The 19,768-nt window shown below is 36.5% G+C and overlaps 1 protein-coding gene across 5 annotated transcripts in view; it reads left to right on the top strand.

Moving 5' to 3' along the window:
* SLC4A10 (solute carrier family 4 member 10) overlaps positions 1 to 19,768 on the top strand; it is a 347,705-nt gene that overhangs the window by 230,500 nt on the left and 97,437 nt on the right. For all 5 annotated transcript variants that reach the window (XM_040229231.1, XM_040229232.1, XM_040229230.1 and 2 more), the window contains 4 exons: positions 5,668 to 5,768; positions 8,713 to 8,887; positions 9,444 to 9,577; positions 9,974 to 10,219. In XM_040229231.1, coding sequence (XP_040085165.1) covers positions 5,668 to 5,768; positions 8,713 to 8,887; positions 9,444 to 9,577; positions 9,974 to 10,219 — 656 coding nt within the window. The remainder of the gene's footprint in view (positions 1 to 5,667; positions 5,769 to 8,712; positions 8,888 to 9,443; positions 9,578 to 9,973; positions 10,220 to 19,768) is intronic.

A 19,768-nucleotide genomic window follows, 5' to 3' on the forward strand; every position in this document is an offset into this window, starting at 1 on the left:
TCATTTTCTGAATGTTGAGCTTTAAGCCAACTTTTTCACTCTCCTCTTTCACTTTCATCAGAGGCTTTTTAGTTCCCCTTCACTTTCTGCCATAAGGGTGGTGTCATCTGCATATCTGAGGTTATTGATATTTCTCCCGGCAGTCTTGATTCCAGCTTGTGTTTCTTCCAGTCCAGCGTTTCTCATGATGTACTCTGCATATAAGTTAAATAAGCAGGGTGACAGTATACAGCCTTGATGTACTCCTTTTCCTATTTGGAACCAGTCCATTGTTCCATGTCCAGTTCTAACTGTTGCCTCCTGACCTGCATACAGATTTCTCAAGAGGCAGGTTAGGTGGTCTGGTAGTTAGGAAAATTCAAAAGCATGATTGTCATTTTGTATGGAAAACTCCCTATTATTGTTGTTAATCACATTTAAGCATCAAGAATTTTCTTCATAATTCTTATGTTTGTATTACCTTTGTGTGGGCATGTGGTATGAAAATTGTAAAAATCCTCCATATAAAAATCTGATGTGCATTTTACTTGCATACAATGCAGATAGAAATAAAGACTACTGATACTGTTTGAGGTCATTTTCTTATGCAGGCACAACTTTGTTGAGGGTGGTGGCCAAATGTTTTTTAAGCCCACTGATATTGCCATCTCTATTCCTAGAGAATCTGCTTCCTACAGCTCTCCCTGTTGTCATCTTCTCACTCTTGCCTTGGGCTCTGGTCCCTGTGGAGTTCAGCTGTGTTTGTAGTTGACTCTGCTGTCTTAGTTGAAGTAACAGATGGCCTAATTGACCCAGCTCTAAGCATAGATGTTTTTCTCGTTAGCCAGAGATGGGTAAATGACTGAGTAAAAGACTTAACCATGAGTCTTTTAAAAAGTCATCTCAAACCCACTATTAATTGAAGGAAACTATTCTGATGGCTCATTTCTACATTTCTATCCTGAAGTTATTCATAATTATTGAAGGTTATTTGCTCTCCTTTTCTCAGAGGAGATTCTATAGTCTGGGATTCTATAATTGCAATCACATAATTTCATTTGATGTACTACTAAAATTAGTAAATTGCTTAAAGAGTAATTTTAAGGGTTTAGATTGTCTTATTTTGTACTTGTATACATCCTCACACTAACAGTATTAATAAAGACAGTATAATGCTTCTTAAAGCAGTAAGAAAGAATCTCTTTAATTGATATTATTTGGAAAATTCAGTAAAAATATTAATATGCTGAATGTGAGAGTTTGAAAGACACTTGTTAACACCAATTTGTTTTTCAAACATTAAAACTAAAGTCAAGCATTTTTGGAAACACCTTGCCTTTGAGAAATGATGGGTCTGAGACAAGTGGAGACATGGGAGCTAAAATTAATTTTATGAGACTTTAAGACCAGGATTAATTATTGGATGTTGGAGTCTGGGTATTGGGAAGCAGTAGGCTCAGTATGCCAATGCAAGAGTGAAGTGAAGTGAAGTGAAAGTCACTCAGTCGTGTCCAACTCTTTGTGACCCCATGGACTGCATAGTCCATGGAATTCTCCAGGACAGAATACTGGAGTGGGTAGCCTTTCCCTTCTCCAAGGAATCTTCCCAACACAGGGATCGAACCCAGGTCTCCTGCATTGCAGGCAGATTCTCTACCAACTGAGCTATGAGGGAAGCTTCCGGTACAAGAGACTCGGGTTCAATCCCTGGGGTCAGGAAGGTTTCCTGGAGAAAGAAATGGTAACTTACTCTAGTATTCTTGTCTAGGAAATCCCATGCACAGAGGAACCAGGCGTGTTACAGTCCATGGGATAGCAAAAAAGTCAGACATGACTTAGAGACTAAATAGTGACAACAGTAGAAAAAACACTGAACTAACAACCCAGGCGCCTGGGTTCTGATATTATCTCTTTTTATTACCTTAAAACATATGCTGTAACCTCTCTGTACTGATGTTATATATCAGTGTGTCCAATAGAACTTTCTGCAATGATAGAAATGTTCTATATCTATGCTATCTATTAAGTCAAGCCACTATTGAGCACTAGAAATGTGCTTATGCAATTGAGGAACTGATTTTTTAATTTTAATTAATTTAAATAGCCCCCTGTTGTTAGTGGCTATCATGTTAGACAACACAATTTTATACAATGAGTTTGAATTAGATATGCTCTGTGTTTCTTTACAACATTAGTATTTTTTAAATGTATATGGAATTGAATAATAGATTCTATGAACCTATGTTTTCTTTTATGATGTGGAGCAAAATGAATCAAAATAAATTAAGTACTGAATTCATATTCATTCAAATATTTTCCTCTCTGGGATAATCTCCATGGTTTTTATTCTTCCAGAAGTATGTAAATCACAGTATTTTTAAAAAATATTTCTTACTTTCAGTTAAGAGAATAATAACCAGTCACCTAAAGGTTACCCCTGAAAATACTCATTAGAACTTTATGTCAGTCATTATTATCACTCCCTTATGTATACCCTGAACTTCCTTGCTTTTCTTTCATGCCACTTACCTGCTTAGATTCCCCAAACCACATTTATCTACCTGCCAGCATCTGCACCTGCATTCTCTGCCTGCTCCTACATTACTATTGATGAATTATTCAAAGTCAGTTTTCTACCTGTGCAGTAGATCCCATCTCTTTATACCTACTCAGAGAGATTACCCCACCAAGTCCCTGTTTATCCCCTATGTCATCAGTTCTTTTGCTCCAAGCCACCATCATTTTTCTCCTGGATTACTGAAATAGCCCCCTAACCAGTCTTCTTGCTTCTACTCTTGTTTCCTAGAATCTGTTCTTGAAACAGCAGCCAGAGTGTTAGATCATGCTCTCCTTTCCTTAAAATCCTGCAAAGCTCTTCATTTCACTGGGAATAAAAGCCAAATACTTAAAATGATCTACTAAACCCCCACAGTCTGGCTTCCTTTTGCCTCTAAGTCATCTCTCATCTCTTTCTTTCTTGCTCACTCCTCTCCTTGGCCTCCTGCCTCCTTATTCTTCAATCTCTGCAGCCACTCCTGCCTTAAGACTGTCCCACTCACTGGCTGTTCTTTGCCTGGATGTTCCCCCAGTTATTTTATGGCTAATTCTCTTGACTCCCTCAAGTTTTTCTCAAATGACACTTTATCTCAACCTGCCTGACCACTCTCTTTATCATTGCCATTTCTTCCTCCCCACATCTCGCAGATACCTTTAGTCTGCTCTAAATTTTTGCTTTTCCATCATTTTTATTTCTTTTTTATTATTATAAATTCTGCATATGAAAAATAAGTTTAACATCATAACTGTCCTTAGAATCTGGCATGTACATAATGCTACATAAATATGGACATCTTGGGGATCTTATTAAATCTTTCAAACCTCTCTCAATCCCCAAAAGGAAGAAACAGATCTGTTCAGTGTTTTCTTCCAATAATTCAGGTTGAAGATATCAGAAGAAACTCGGAAACAAATTTTATTTATTTATTTTAATTTTTATTGAAATATAGCTGATTTACAATGTGTTTGTTTCAGGTGTATAACAGTGATTCAGTTTTATACATATACATACAAATATGCATATATATGTGTGTGTATATACATTATTTTAAAAATTATTTTCCATTATAGGCTGTTATAGATATTGAGTATAGTTCCCTGTGCTGTACTGTGAGCCCTTCAGTCAAGTCTGAACAACAAAAAACGTTTCCTGTATTTCCCTCAGAATATTCACCAGTACACAATTATTTTTTCTAAACCTTTTCTCCCTACTGTAAGAAGGCACTCCTTGAGGAAATAGGTACTTTAGAATGATGAATATCTTTCATGGTTTATCATTTGCCTTATCAGTGTATAAGGCAAATAGCTTTTCCCGTAGTAAAACAATGAATTAACTTATGCAGTAAGGGATAATTCCCCAGAAAGAACAAATAATACCCACTTGCCTTCTTAGACTTGCTAAGAAATGTTTCCCCAGGTGATTATTGGGTATTGAGGGTATTAAGGGCCACTGTTAAAGCCCTTTACTAACATATGATAGTTATTTACCTGTAAAGGCAGTTCCTTCATCTTTTGACAGACATATTGTCTTTTATCTTTGAACTTAAGTTCATTGTATCTATTTATATACCTGGGAAATTATAAAATATCAGTCAATGAACTTTCCTATATTTTTTGCATTTCAAAATATATTTTTTGTCATATTTTAAATCTGTACCATTTTATCTAAGTGTCCCATTGTAATAAGATCATTTGATAATTCCTACTTGTTCAGGTTACACTAAGCATGAAGGACATGTTTATATGTTTACGCTATTTTGGAATGGCAGTTAAGTAAAAAATTTAATTTCACCATTAATTTTTTTTCCCTTTTAAGCATTTTTGAACACATCAATATGCTCTAAGATCACCAGTAGGAAGGATTTTCTGATTTTTTAAACTCTCTATTACTGACAAAAGTGGGTGGAATAGATCTGAAGAGAAACAGCACTTATATAACCTCAGTATTTTGTCACTGGCTCTATTAAAAGCTTCCTTTTGCAGTAGTCTTTCTGATTGCTTTGTATCAGAAAGAAGCTTGGGTAGGAGGATATGAGCCAGAATCAGAGAGGGAAACATACTTTAAAAATAGCTAATGATAACAGTTAATGTTCATTGAACAGTTGAACTAGACTAGGCTTATACCACCATTAACACCTCCTTACCTCAACCTATCCTAATCCCAGTCTCCTCTCACCCCTTCTTGTTTTAGTTTTTTCGGATCTCTATCTCAGAGTAGTAGTGAGAGTGTTAGTTGCTCAGTCATGTCCGATTCTTTGCGACCCCACAGATTGTAGCCTGCCAGGCTTCTCTGTCCAAGGGATTCTCCAGGCAAGAATACTGGAGTGGGTAGCTATTCCCTTTTTTATGGGACCTTCTGGACCCAAGGATTGAACCCAGGTCTCCTGCATTGCAGGCAAATTCTTTACCCTCTCTGGGTAGGGAAGATCCCCTGGAGAAGGGAATGGCTACCCACTCCAGTTTTCTTGCCTGGAGAATTCCATGGACAGAGGAGCCTGGTGGGCTACAGTGGCCCATGGGATCACTCAGAGTCAGACATGACTGAGCGACTAACACTGTTAGCTATCTCATCTCTATCTCTGCCTGACATTATAGGATTATTTTGTCTCCACTAACATAACGCTTTTTCTTGCTCACTTTTGCATCTATAGCATCCCTTAAAAATGAATGGCACACACTAGGCACTCAGTAAATATTCTTTGAAAGAAAGAATAAGTATCCCTCACCTCATTTCATTCTCTCAATGGAAAGTGAAAGTGAAGTCTCTCAATCATGTCCGACTCTTTGCCCCCTCCTTGGACTGTAGCCTACCAGGCTCCTCCATCCATGGGATTTTCCAGGCAAGAGTACTGGAGTGGGGTGCCATTGCCTTCTCCAGGGGATCTTCCCTAACCAGGGATCGAATCCGTGTCTCTCACATTGGAGGCAGATGCTTTGCCGTCAGAGTTATCACTAGTAAAAGGAGGCGAGAACTGAGGCTTTAGGTGGCTAAATAACTTTCTAGAGGTCGTATAGCAAATAAGTACAGAGCCTGGATTCTTAACTACTCTGTATATTGCCTCAAGGGAAAAAAAATTGTTTTTATTGTTTCCAACTAGCACCTGAAATTAAAAACAAAAAAACTTCCCACAGGAGAAGAGGAAGATTCCTGCTGTACCAAATGGAACAGCAGCTCACGGGGAAGCTGAGCCCCATGGAGGACATAGTGGACCTGAACTCCAGCGAACCGGAAGGTTAGTGGAAAGCCCTTGTATGGGACTTCATATCACTTTTGTGTTGGGAATTACTGTTTAGAGGACTCATTTGCTTTTATACTTTGAATACTTACTCTTTGGGGGTAAATATGCTAATAAATTTGATATCTCATCATTAATGATTGTCATTATTATTAAACCAGAACAGTGAATACACCATTCCATTTTATATACATAGTCTTTCACATTGCTGTGCATAAAACACATTCACAGATTCTTAGAATGAATGAGAAAACTGTCAGTTGCCCCTTCCAAAAGAGCCTGTTGAAAACTTCAAGTTCAAAATGGAAATGAAAATAAATACCAAGAACTCAGTCTTATAGACCCTGTCTCATTACATGCAAGTAGGATGTATATAATAAAATTTTTTATTTTTATGATAGTAATCTGAAAGAGCTATATGATTTATTTTTCTAATCACACATCTTTGAAGAGATGAAAGCTTCAATTTATTTCTTAAAATGATTCTTTATGTTTTTTTTGACAGCTTGTCTCTCTCCAAGAAATGTGTGAGCAGAAAATCAGAAACCTTTGGGTGGGTCTCTCTTCAGGGAATATGTGCTCACAGCCTCCATTATAATTGAAGGCAGTTGCAAAAACTTGCAGGCTTGGTGCTCCCCTCTCCTCAGGGCCATCTCCGGTACTGTGTCCTCTAAGCTGACTTTACGGTTCCTGACAACTCTGTGCATTTTAATTCTCCTCTGTTCTTTCCCTTTTTCTATGTTTTGTCTCTAGAGGAAATGTCTTCCTCAGTCTGGTACCTAATTTGAGATGATTCAGACAATTTTTTCCCTTTCCCTTTACTGGAAACATTGTAACTCCTTCTGTTTTCTTGCAAATTTTCAAATGCTGTCTTTTTATTTTTGGTGTTTGTTTTTTTTTTCCCCTCTCTCTCAGGTGTAACGTGCCACATAGCTTAGATTTTTTTTTTTCAAAGTTCACTTTTCCTTACTGCTTCCTAAATCCTCCCAGGTCACCAATATCCGGTATCATCGCTCCTTCAGAGTTCTTCCACAGATTCTGTTGCTGACAGGACTTGAAGTATCCATTACTCATCTGCTCTCCTGGAGTTGCTGGTGCACATTTGGGCTGCTCTTGTACTGTTCTCTGCAATGACCTCCCACTTCCGGATTTAGATTTTTGCTGCTAAAAGCACGTTTATTACACTGTAATATAACAGCTATTTAGACTAATGTATGGCCTAATAAGTAGTTAATTAGAAAACAGTAGTCTAATAGAAAGTGCTATCAAGCCTATAAATATTAACTACGAAGTGATCATTCATAACCACCTCACATTCTTTTGGGGATTAGGTGGGATGTAAAAAATAACTACATGAACAGATAGACTAGTAGATTAAATCTGCTTTGAATTATGACTTTGAGAAGTTAACACATCATTCAGAAATGATCCCCCAAATAAAAATATGCATGTGTTTTACTAAACACAAGTAGGAGAACCTAAACTAAGATGATCTTTGTGTATGTGTGTGAATTTTCATAGATTCTTTGCAAACTTCTCTGAATATTAAATGTCCTTTTTTTTTAATTGAAATTTCATCCTTTTCAACCTCTCCTGCTCCACATCCCTCTGGTGGATGTGGAAAACATAATGATTCGATCACTCAAATAATAATATGTAACATATTAATAGTTACTATTGTGTCTATATCAGGGCAATTAAAAATAATATAATTTTCAGTTATTCTGAAGAGGTACATTTTTCAAGGCAGATAGGAATTTGCTTCTCAAGAGAACAATCGTTTTTGAAGTGATTCTTAGATTGCCACATTATATTCCTATTTAGAAAATAAAGAACAAACCTTTAATATTTTTCCATAACCCTGGTGTATTTAGCATACTTGCAGTATGTTGAACATAACAGTTTTTTTTTAACCTCCAAGTAGGAACTTAATCATAGCCTTATTCATTTTAATATGACATCTCTATTCCAAAGAGCACAAAGAGCTTTTAGTAGTCAAATGTTAAATCTGCATATTGTTAGTAAATGTTCAAAGAATGAGAATACCTGTTTAATGCTCTCATTACTAATAGATTAAAAAATTTCATCCTCAGATTTTAGACATTTCACAATTTAATGCTTCTCCCACTCTCCTCCTCCTACCAAAATATCATCCTTTACATATTTCTAATGTGTTTTTTTTGATATTTTTAGAATACACTCATTTACCCCAAGTAAGGTCATTATTGTCTTGTTAATTATAGATGTTTGAATATGTTTAGCAACAGTGGATCAAAAGTACATTTATCTAGGTTGCTTATTATAAGGCCCCTGTGTTAGTTTTCCAAAAATGAAAACAATAATGGAACTTACCTCTCTCTACTAAGTATTATTGTCATCCATAAGCCCATTTAAGTGCCTGTATGAAGTATTATTTGGCAAGCGATTTTTTTTGACAAAGAGAGTGGATAGCTGGAGCCATGGTTATATACCACCTTTTCTGTCTAGGTTGATGTTCACTATTAGGCTATATAAAAATCAGTTTACCTTCCCTCCTTCACTTTCTGCTACACTAAATGGAATGTAAACAATTCCAATATTGCCAATGACTGAAGATAAGAGGCCTGATTTTAGGACTAGGTTTTTGTAAAATGGAACAGAGATTAGAGTAATCCTTAAATCTCACTGTTTGAATTTTGATTGTTGAACAGCTGAGAACCTAGTTTGAGAGAACCTAGGGTTTTTGAGGTTGTTGACATGATTTTTCGCTAGGAATTGAAGTGCCTTAGTGATACAAAGCTATTCCTGTAGATCATGGTGTAAAACCTAGCAGGTTAATACGGGTCTCATCTCTGCTGATGGAAAACCTATACTGTGACCTGGCAACAAAGCAAATGAGTATTTTGACTTATGTGTTTTTTATCTTTGTATGTCACTATTGTGTTTTCCCCCCCTGTCTTAGGATTTTTGGGGGACTTATTTTAGATATCAAAAGAAAAGCTCCATACTTCTGGAGTGACTTCACAGATGCTTTCAGCCTGCAGTGTTTAGCATCTTTTCTGTTTCTCTACTGCGCATGTATGTCTCCCGTCATCACATTTGGAGGACTGTTGGGAGAAGCAACTGAGGGTCGAATAGTATGTATTATTCTTTTCTCTGAACTTGAATTTGAATCAGCATTTAAGATTCGTAGTTAGATGAGTGTGCGTTTCATTTTGAATTCCTTTATGAGGAGAGATTTGATGTATGGTCTAGCAGATAAACTTCATATGAACTTCTTGACTAGTGGAACTGGTAATCTCAGAACAGATAATTCTTTTGTTGCACAAGGTTCTGATCTCATCCCTGGCCCCCAGTCTTAGGCTAGCTTTAGAGTGGTTCTTACCTCTTAAGAGGTCCATTTCCCACTTATATAGGCCATGCTTCTGCCAGACATTTGTTGTGAATACATGTAAACTTTTAGTAAGTGAAAGAAAGGTAAGATAAAGAAGAGGGAGATAATGTATCCTTGTCTACTACCATTCCATATTTTGACGGCCTGCCCCTTTTTTAATTCTCCCACCCCACCTCCTGCCCAAGGTTGCTGGTAGGTGCTTCACAGAATAGACCCCATGTATTTTATGTATATTTTCCCCCAGTTATAATGGTGGCCTGTACAGCTTAGATAATGGAAACATTTATATCTCCACACAGAGTGCAATCGAGTCTCTCTTTGGAGCATCCATGACTGGAATAGCCTATTCTCTCTTTGGTGGACAGCCTCTTACCATTCTAGGCAGTACAGGACCAGTTTTGGTGTTTGAAAAGATTTTGTTTAAATTTTGCAAGTAAGTGTTATATACTTTTCGCCCTTAGTCCCTGTCTATCCTGTGTTTATGCTTCTCTCAACATCACATTTGGAAATCTGCTGGCAGAGGTGGAAGTTGCTGATTTGATTCAGTTTGCCATTTTTGTCTCTCCATGGAAATAAAGAAACAGTAAAATATTTATATATTTTTATGTAATATTTATAAAAAATAATCTTCAGTTCTAAGCACTGAGAAACCTCTGTGAGTTTTGTACCTTTGGTGTTCCCTGTAGACAAAGTTTTGAGTTTAGATACTCATGGGATGTGAAGCTTATTTACTTTTGCTTCCTGAATTAAACTTATTTCCATCTACTAAAAATGGTGACAAGCTTGATGTTCAGTGACCTTCTTTCCCCTGTTCTTTCCCTCTTCCTAGAGAATATGGGCTGTCATACCTATCTTTAAGAGCTAGTATTGGACTTTGGACTGCAACCCTGTGTATCATACTTGTGGCCACTGATGCAAGCTCCCTTGTCTGCTATATTACCCGGTTTACTGAAGAAGCTTTTGCTTCTCTTATTTGCATCATTTTCATTTATGAGGCCCTAGAGAAGTTGTTTGAACTCAGCGAAGCATATCCAATCAACATGCATAATGATTTGGAACTGCTGACACAGTACTCGTAAGTACCATTTCCCCTGTTGGCTGTGGGGCTTTTCTTTATACAAATATTACTATTGTTACAAGAAACATGAGAAACTTAGTCAGCAGATTGACTTCCTTGAATTGATTCGTGACCTAAATCTTGGTCTCTCAGTGCTGTACAGGATTTCATCTAATCAGCTACTCATCTGATACATGAGTTTTCTTTATAACATCTATTCCAAGAATATCTTTTTGAAGTTCTATTTGTCAAGCACTCTCTGTTAAGCAGATAATGAACCATGATCAATTTTGCTATACAGAGATTGCTTTATTGTAAAATATTTTTGATTTTGGTCTTTCTTAGGAGCTTTTCCATTTAATATAATCTGAAGAATCATAGTAGTAAAAAGCTAAGATTCCAGATTTAAAGCAGTGAGGTAAAAGATACTCATTGGGTCTAAATTGTGTTAGCTTGGTGTTTGAAAATATGATAAATTCTTAAATAAAATAGCACTGAATTGAAATGTAATTTTGCTCTTGGAACCTATGTCATTTATGATGAAAGTCCCCTAATATGGTTGCTGAGTTTAGGATTAAAGATGGAATTTCTCTAAGGCCATATTAACAGAGTATATGTGAACATTATATTACTCTTCTTTGATTTAATTTTAGGATTTTTTTGTTATTATATATACATTTTAAACAGCAAATATTTAAAGCAATACGTTCTTTACCAGGCAGTTATAATCTCTAAATCAGCTACCAATACTTTTCTTATAAACTGCTCAGATATGCCCTCAAAATCTTCCTTTGAAGATTTTTCATCTTTGTTTACTATTAGAAGTGGATATTGTTAATATTAGGCCAAAATAGTGCAATGTTATAATCTTGTTAAGAATGATGTAATGATACAGAGTTGAAAACAAGATGAATTAGTATTCTGATGTTTTCTTGGTCATTGCAGATATCTTTAACAGTGCATCTCTGTTTTAGGACCAAAAAAAAAAAAAAAGTCAGTGGACTATAAGATAACTTCCCCAATAAAAGTAAATGGTGAGGATGTTGTGAATAGGATTCAAAAGTAGATGAAGGAGATGTCAGGGACATTCAGAAAACAGGCAGATGGGGAGAGCAGTTTGATCACAATGAGAGATAACATTGATACATGCCTTTTCATTTCTGTTTCATTGAAAAGAGAGCAGTGTCACCTAATTTGGGTATCTTTGCTGAATATAAAATTTTCTCTGCTTGGGACTTCAAACCTACTACATGCCCTAAGCTAGGTAAATCATGAATAATAGTCTGTTCTCAGTGAGCTTCCAGTTTAGTAGGAAATATAAACCAACAGACAACCAAATAAGTATTGTGTTAAAGGATTTGTTCAGAATGCTATGGTACCATGTCAGAACACCTAACCCAGATCTCAGATTCAGAGAAGACTTCCTAGAGGAAGTGACAGAAAACCAAAAAATCAGTAGGAATTAGAAATGTACTGCGGAGTAGAGCTGGAGAGTAGTTTAGGGGGAGGGAAGGACACAAGCTTGGATTTAGAAATTTATTAATGCTTTGAAATATTTGTCCAAAGTTATATAGATAGTGGTTAAAAAAGAAATTAGATTCAGGTTTTATGATTCTGATGTAGTTTTCCATAAACTAGTGAAGCTCTCCAAAATAAACAATATGGAACAAATAAACAGATAAAATCAGAGCTATTCTGTTTGAAGTAGTGGGAAGGCACCAGTTGTCCACACTTTCATTCATTCCCTGGGTTCTCAGTGGCAGCTTCTAAGGTATTTTAGATCAAGGAACACAATTTAAAATCCCCTGGTCTAGAAAGGAAGAAAAACAGATGAGCAAGGACTGAACTGTGAATAATGGTCACAGCTTGAGGGAAGAAGAATGAAAAAAATGCAACCAAGAGATAAAAAAACAAGAAAGAGTCATCAGAAAGGCAGAAAACCATGAATAATTTCAGACTATAGAAGGCAAGGGTCAAGACTGTATCAAGAAATTTTTAGAGAAGACAGTGGTATAGAGATCAAACAGAATAAGGAAAAGAGATCATTGTTAGTTTTAAGGAAAGGTATTGGGTGAGGAGGGCAGCAGGACTAGATGCCTGTTGGCAAAAAATTCAGAAGGGAGGAGGTGGTAAAGAAATGGAAAAAGCATTGCACAGGCCATTTTGGTGTCAAAAAATGAAAGAAGCACCTCTGGAGAAGGCAATGAGATAATGAGAATGATGACTTGTGATAGAAGAAGAGCTACATGTGTTTGAAAATGAGGACAGAGAGATGAAGGAAAGAGATAGGTTAAAGATCATGCAGAGAGCGAAGATAAACATGGACTGCAGTCTCCCAGCAGTCAAAATGTGATGAGAGCAATCGAATTGTGGGTTAAGACAAATGATCAGAGGGTGTTTTGAGCATGAAAATAGCTGTATTTGTCCATGATTCCTTCTTGTCATGGCAATCAAGAGAAGAGTGGCACAGGTCCTCTCCTTTTCCATCCCCATGTTTTAAAGAAAGATCCCCACAAGTTTAAGTTATGGGTTATCACAGGGTGCTTGTCTGAAAGCTAACAGTTTGAAGATTGAGCAAGAATGGTGTGCTAATCACTGTGTTCCGTTGTCCAACTGTCCTCCCCAACCCAAGTTAGGAGGTAGAAGCGATGGAAAGACTGGTTCATCCTGATAGTGAGGTTTTAGTGGTGCTTGACCCTGAAACGGGTGAAAGAAAAACATGTAGAATGAAAGTATCCCTGAGAAATGTGGTGCTGACCACATACCCTTACTGCGTTGTCTTCAGCTTTCATACCATGATTCCCTAAGTTCTGGAACCACTCACACTGTATACATGAATCTGCTTAGGTACTGCCATTACTTACTCTTTGGAGTAGTAAAACAAATCTCTTTTGCTATGCATATAATGCTTGTGTTTATCATTGTACTGTTAGTCATGTGCATTGCATGAAAGCTATTGCTGACTGTAGTGGCTACTCTAACGTATTATATCACCTCACACTTCTGCACAAAACATTTGCTATTTCATGAACTCCACGTGACACTTTTGGTGGCTGTCTTGTTCTTGTCACTGTGACCTTTTCACACTAATCAGTCTTTAAGCATCGTTATCTTTCCTTTTCTCCTTTGCTTTTCACTTCTCTTCTTTTCACAGCTATTTGTACAGCCTCCTCAGACAGCCATTTTGCTTTTTTGCATTTCGTTTTCTTGGGGATGATCTTGATCCTTGTCTCCTGTACAATGTCACAAACCTCCGTCCATGGTTCATCAGGCACTCTGTCTATCAGATCTAGTTCCTTAAAGTTATTTCTCACTTCTGCTGTATAATCGTAAGGGATTTCAATTAGGTCATACCTGAATGGTCTAGTGGTTTTCCCTACTTCCTTCAATTTAAGTCTGAATTTGACAATAAGGAGTTCATGATTTGAGCCACTGTCAACTCCTGGTCTTGTTTTTGCTGACTGTATAGAGCTTCTCCACCTTTGGCTGCAAAGAATATAATCAGTTTGATTTCGGTGTTGACCATCTGGTGATGTCCATATGTAGAGTCTTCTCTTGTGTAGCAAGAATAGCAAGGAGAGATAAGAAAGCCTTCCTCAGTGATCAGTACAAAGAAATAGAGGAAAACAATAGAATGGGAAAGACTAGAGATCTCTTCAAGAAAATTAGAGACACCAAGGGAACATTTCATGCAAAGATGGACTCAATAAAGGACAGAAATGGTATGGACCTAACAGAAGCAGAAGATATTAAGAAAAGGTGGCAAGAATACACAGAAGAACTGTACAAAAAAGATCTTCATGACCCAGATAACCACGATGGGGTGATCACTCACCTAGGGCCAGACATCCTGGAATATGAAGTCAAATGGGCCTTAGAAAGTATCACTATGAACAAAGCTAGTGGAGGTGATGGAATTCCAGTGGAGCTGTTTCAAATCCTGAAAGATGGTGCTGTGAAAGTGCTCCATTCAATATGCCAGCAAACTTGGAAAACTCAGCAGTGGCCACAGGACTGGAAAAGGTCAGTTTTCATTCAATCCCAAAGAAAGGCAATGCCAAAAAACTCTCAAACTACTGCACAATTGCACTCATCTCACATGCTAGTAAAGTAATGCTTAAAATTCTCCATGCCAGGCTTCAGCAATACGTGAACCATGAATTTCCAGATGTTCAAGCTGGTTTTAGAAAAGGCAGAGGAACCAGAGATCAAATTGCCAACATCTGTTGGATCATGGAAAAAGTAAGAGAGTTCCAGAAAAACATCTATTTCTGCTTTATTGACTATGCTAAAGCCTTTGACTATGTGAATCACCACAACTGTGGAAAATTCTTCAAAAGATGGGAATACCAGACCACCTGACCTGCCTCTTGAGAAACCTGTATGCAGGTCAGGAGGCAACAGTTAGAACTGGACATGGAACAACAGACTGGTTCCAAATAGGAAAAGGAGTATGTCAAGGCTGTATATTGTCACCCTGCTTATTTAACTTATTTGTAGAGTGCATCATGAAACACGCTAGGCTGGATGAAGCACAAGCTAGAATCAAGATTGCTGAGAGAAATACCAATAACTTCAGATATGCAGATGACACCACCCTTATGGCATAAAGTGAAGAAGAACTAAAGAGCCTTGATGAAAGCGAAAGAGGAGAGTGAAAAAGTTGGCTTAAAACTCTGCATTGAGAAAACTAAGATCATGGCATCTGGTCCCATCACTTCATGGCAAATAGATGGGGAAACAGTGTCAGACTTTATTTTTTGGGCTCCCAAATCACTGCAGATGGTGACTGCAGCCATGAAATTAAAAGACACTTGCTTCTTGGAAGAAAAATTATGACCAACCTAAACAGCGTGTTAAAAAGCAGAGACATTACTTTGCCAACAAAGGTCCATGTAGTCAAAGCTATGATTTTTCCACTGGTCATGTATGGATGTGAGAGTTGGACCATAAAGAAAGCTGAGTGCTAAAGAATTGATGCTTTTGAACTGTGGTGTTGGAGAAGACTCTTGAGAGTCCCTTGGACTGCAAGGATCTCCAACCAGTCCATCCTAAAGGAAATCAGTCCTGAATATTCATTGGAAGGACTGATGGTGAAGCTGAAACTACAATCTTTTTGGCGCCTGAGGTGAAGAACTGACTCATTTGAAGAGTCTGATCCTGGGAAAGATTGAAGGTGGGAGGAGAAGGGGACAACAGTTATGAGGTGGTTGGATGGCATCACCTACTCAATAGGCATGAGTTTGAGCAAGCTCCAGGAGTTGGTGATGGACAGAGAGGCCTCGTGTGCTGCAGTCCATGGGGTCACAAAGAGTCGGACATGACTGAGTGATTGAAGTGTGTAAGCATCGTTACACTCATGCTCACCTAAGGTTTTGTACTGATGTTACTGGCCTCATGCTTTCACAGTTTTTATGAGAAAAATTATTAGAAAGTATCATAGCTAGGATGCAGAATATCTGAGATTGCAGTCTTTGTAAGCTTGATATGCTTGTGCTGCCACATATTTTGTTTAAGTGTGAGATATTGAAAAAGAGGTTTTATATTTAGCACCTACATTTCAGATACTCTTTACACTTGGGCTTCCTATATTCAGTTTTAAATTCATAGTTATACCAATCAAATAACAAAATGTCTTTAAGTTTTTAAAAAGAGTTTCTTAGCTCCTCTGTCATCCTAACCTTATAATGTGTTAATATATAACCCTATCTTTGAAGCAATAAGCTTTCCTCTTTTGCCAAGAACACTGTCAAGATAATTTAGTTTCAGGAATATACCAATTACCCGAGATGATCAAGGTGAATATTTTGTTATCAATAAGTAATCATTTTGTGGAAATAACTTTCTCTAGGTGGTTGTGATTTTAACAAATGGCAAAATAGAATAAATCATTCTGCTTATGTAAGATGAAATATTTCTTCAATATAGTAGTAAAGCTAAAGCTCTCAAGATAGCTAGCTAAATCTCTCAAGATAGCTAGCTAAAGAAAGACTAGAGATGTATTCATCTTTGCAGTTGGTTGGGTCAACACAAAGAAGAGGATCTATTACTCTAGTATCCAATATATTAGCAGACTATATTTTATGTGTTTGTGTGATGCATGTGTAACTCCAATAGATTAATCTCCATGAGTAATTTAGGTCCATGACTAGTTAGCACATCTCTGTGCCCACCGTGTTTAGCACATATAGCACTTAGCACATATAGAATGAACATGTTTGTTTACATTTTTAAAATTTTTGAAAATGTATCTTATAACCAATATACACATTTAGCATAGAATTTAGAGGTTTTTTTCTCCCTTAAAAAAGCTGATATTAAGAAACTGAATTATATGACATTTCAGAATCAAATAAACATGATAGCAGGTACTCAATAAATGAATCAGTCAGTTCAGTTCAGTTGCTCAGTCATGTCTGACTCTTTGTGACCCCATGAACTGCAGCACGCCAGGCCTCCCTGTCCATCACCAACTCCAGAGTTTATTCAAACTCATGTCCATTGAGTCGGTGATGCCACCCTACCATCTCATCCTCTGCCGTCCCCTTCTTCTACCGCCTTCAATCTTTCCCAGCATCAGGGTCTTTTCCAGTGAGTCAGTTCTTCACATCAGGTGGCCAAAGTATTGGAGTTTCAGCTTCAACTTCAGTCCTTTCAATGAACACTGAGGATTGATCTCCTTTAGGATGGAGTGGTTGGATTTCCTTGCAGTCCAAGGGACTCTCAAGAGTCTTCTCCAACACCACAGTTCAAGAGCATCAATTCTTTGGTGCTCAGCTTTCTTTATAGTCCAACTCTCATGTCCATACATGACCACTGGAAAAACCATAACCTTGACTAGACTGACCTTTGTTGACAAAGTAATATTTCTGCTTTTTAATATGCTGTCTAGGTTGGTCATAACTTTCTTTCCAAGGAGTAAGCATCTTGTAGTTTATATTCAACAGCTAAACTTCTGGTAGCCCATCTAATTCTTGATTCTAAATCTAAACACTTGCTGTCCTTGCCAGTATCTCTCATGAGCATAGATACAAAAAATTCTTAATAAAATTTTAGCAAATCAAATCCAATGATGTATTTAAAAATTATACATGACAACCAAGTGGAATTTATCTCAAATGTGCAAGCCTGGTTCAATATCTAAAATCAAGTAAGTAAGGCATCCCATCAACAGACTGTGGATGAAAAAAATCACATGCTCATACCAATAAATACAGTAAAAGCATTTGACAGAATCCAACACCCATTCTCAGTAAACTGGTAATAGAAGTGAACTTCCTCAAAATGTTAAAGAATATCTATGGAAAACACAGCTAATGTCATATTTAATGGTGAGAAACTAGAAGTTTTCTCATTAAGATCAGAAATGAGTCAAGGATATTGAGTTGTATGAGCTGTTTATATAGTTTGGATATTAACCGTTTATGAGTCATATAATTTGCAAATATCTTTCCCAGTTAGTAGGTTGCCTTTTTGTTTTGTAGGTTAATTTGGTTTTATAGCCCATGAACTTTTTTCTATGAGGTATTAAAATAAAAATAATAGTAAGGGTTCATTTTTATTATAATTCTTTAAAGGCAATAACTGTCATATATTACTATATATTCCCCATACTACTTAGCATAACACTGTACAAAATAATTTTAAACTGTTAAATCATTGAATCAACAAACAAGACTACAAGCTATGTGCCAGACACTTGGGTGTAAAAGTAGCAACATTGGTGAGTCTCTGCTGCAGTGTAGCATATTATCTACTGAAAGACATAAACATTAAATATCATACAAATGATCACTAATTACACTTGACATAAGTGCTATCACATAAAGGTGCAAAATGCCATGAGAAATATTTCCAAAGTTATTTTTATTTAGGGGCCAAGGAGAAACTAGCTATGTGAATGGAGATAAAATTCAGATGAGAAAAAGTTTAAGAAGAATTTCATGGAGAAAGTATGTTTTTAGTTTTAGCTAGTAGTGATGGTGTTTTGCAGAGTTATTTTACATATTTTGAAAAGCTGTTTCCTGCATAATATGATATAGCTATAAGTTTAAATAATTTATTAAAGAGAGAAGTATTAAGTACTTACAGAATCTCTTCTAAGAATAAAATCTGAAACATGAAAATAGATGTACTCAAAAGAGACTATTATTTACATAGCTATCTTAATGGAAAACAGATTAAAGATGTAGTAATAGAACAATGAGTGAACTATATCACACCCATTAAAAATTGTGGTTATGAAGAGTAATGAGCAAATATTAATAGAAAGTACTTATGTTATAGTTCTATATCAAATAGATTAGAAACATATGCTCATAAATATGTTGAAAATATAAATAAGAATTACTTAAGAAATATACCAAAAAATTAGTTACTGATGGGTTCTGAGAGGTTTCTTTTTCGTTTTTAATTTTATAACCATTCTATAATGTGGCTTTAGTTCTTTTGAAATTCATAATACTTTTTGAAAAAGAAAAATGAATAGGCATACAAACAAGTTTGACTTCTCCAGATACATCATAATTCTCTGATTTTTGTATTAATACCTAACTTGTCATACAGCACTCTAAAGGTGATTTAATAAATAAAGAGACAAAAAAAAACCCCACAAACATTACTGTTCAGTGCACATAGGATGATACTAATAATTTACAAAGGCAAAGCAGAGCATCTGCAACTCAGGGACTAAAACTGGTAATGATGTTGAAGGGAACTGTTTTCTAGAAGGCACCGCAGGCCCTTCTTGTGTAAGGAAGCCTGATCACCTTCATTAGCCTTGTAACGAAGGCAGAGGTTTCTGGATGAAGGCATTTAGTTATCATGTTTATCTAACCATTCCATAGCCATTTATATATATATAGTTACAGTGGTTTAGAGCACATACTTTTCTTTGGGTAGTAAAGGATAGTAGGGGTTGTGTTTGATGAAGAATATGTTTTAAGCCAAATAGTCCAACACCAACGATGGCATTTTAAAAAAATGTAGGAAAAGTGCCAATACTGCCCATTCTTTTGCCTTTGGATTATTGAACTTTCTAATCTACGAGCTGGCAGTAGCACAATTGTAATAACCACCACAATGATGACATCTAACACCTAATTAGTATTTCCTTATGCCAGACCCTGTTGTAGATGCTTTTACCTATATTAACTCATTTTACCCTCATAATAACCCTATGAAGTAGATTGATTCCAACTTTAAGAAAACTAAAACATAGAGAGGTTAAGTAATTTGTCTAAGGTCACACAGTTAAGTGCTTGGATTTGAATGATATAGGAATTCTGCCTGAAGAATACAAAGTCCAGTGTTGTCATAGACACCAGGCTATCTTAATGTACCTAAAGAATTTTTTTTGCATCAATATTTCCATCTTAAGGACAGAGGCACTAAATTTTATTTTAGTACTTAATAATATGTACTTAACAGAAGGTCTCCTTCTGTCTCCTCACATTGCTTTCTCTAGTTCTTTTTTCTTTCCTTTTTTGTAGGTGAGGATAAAAAATTATTTGGACTAAGTTCATCAATATAGATGAAAAAAAAAGAAAGTGGGATTTTTCCCCCTCT

Source organism: Oryx dammah, unplaced genomic scaffold, assembly GCF_014754425.2.
Source record: "Oryx dammah isolate SB20612 unplaced genomic scaffold, SCBI_Odam_1.1 HiC_scaffold_27, whole genome shotgun sequence".
Classification (NCBI taxonomy): domain Eukaryota; kingdom Metazoa; phylum Chordata; class Mammalia; order Artiodactyla; family Bovidae; genus Oryx; species Oryx dammah.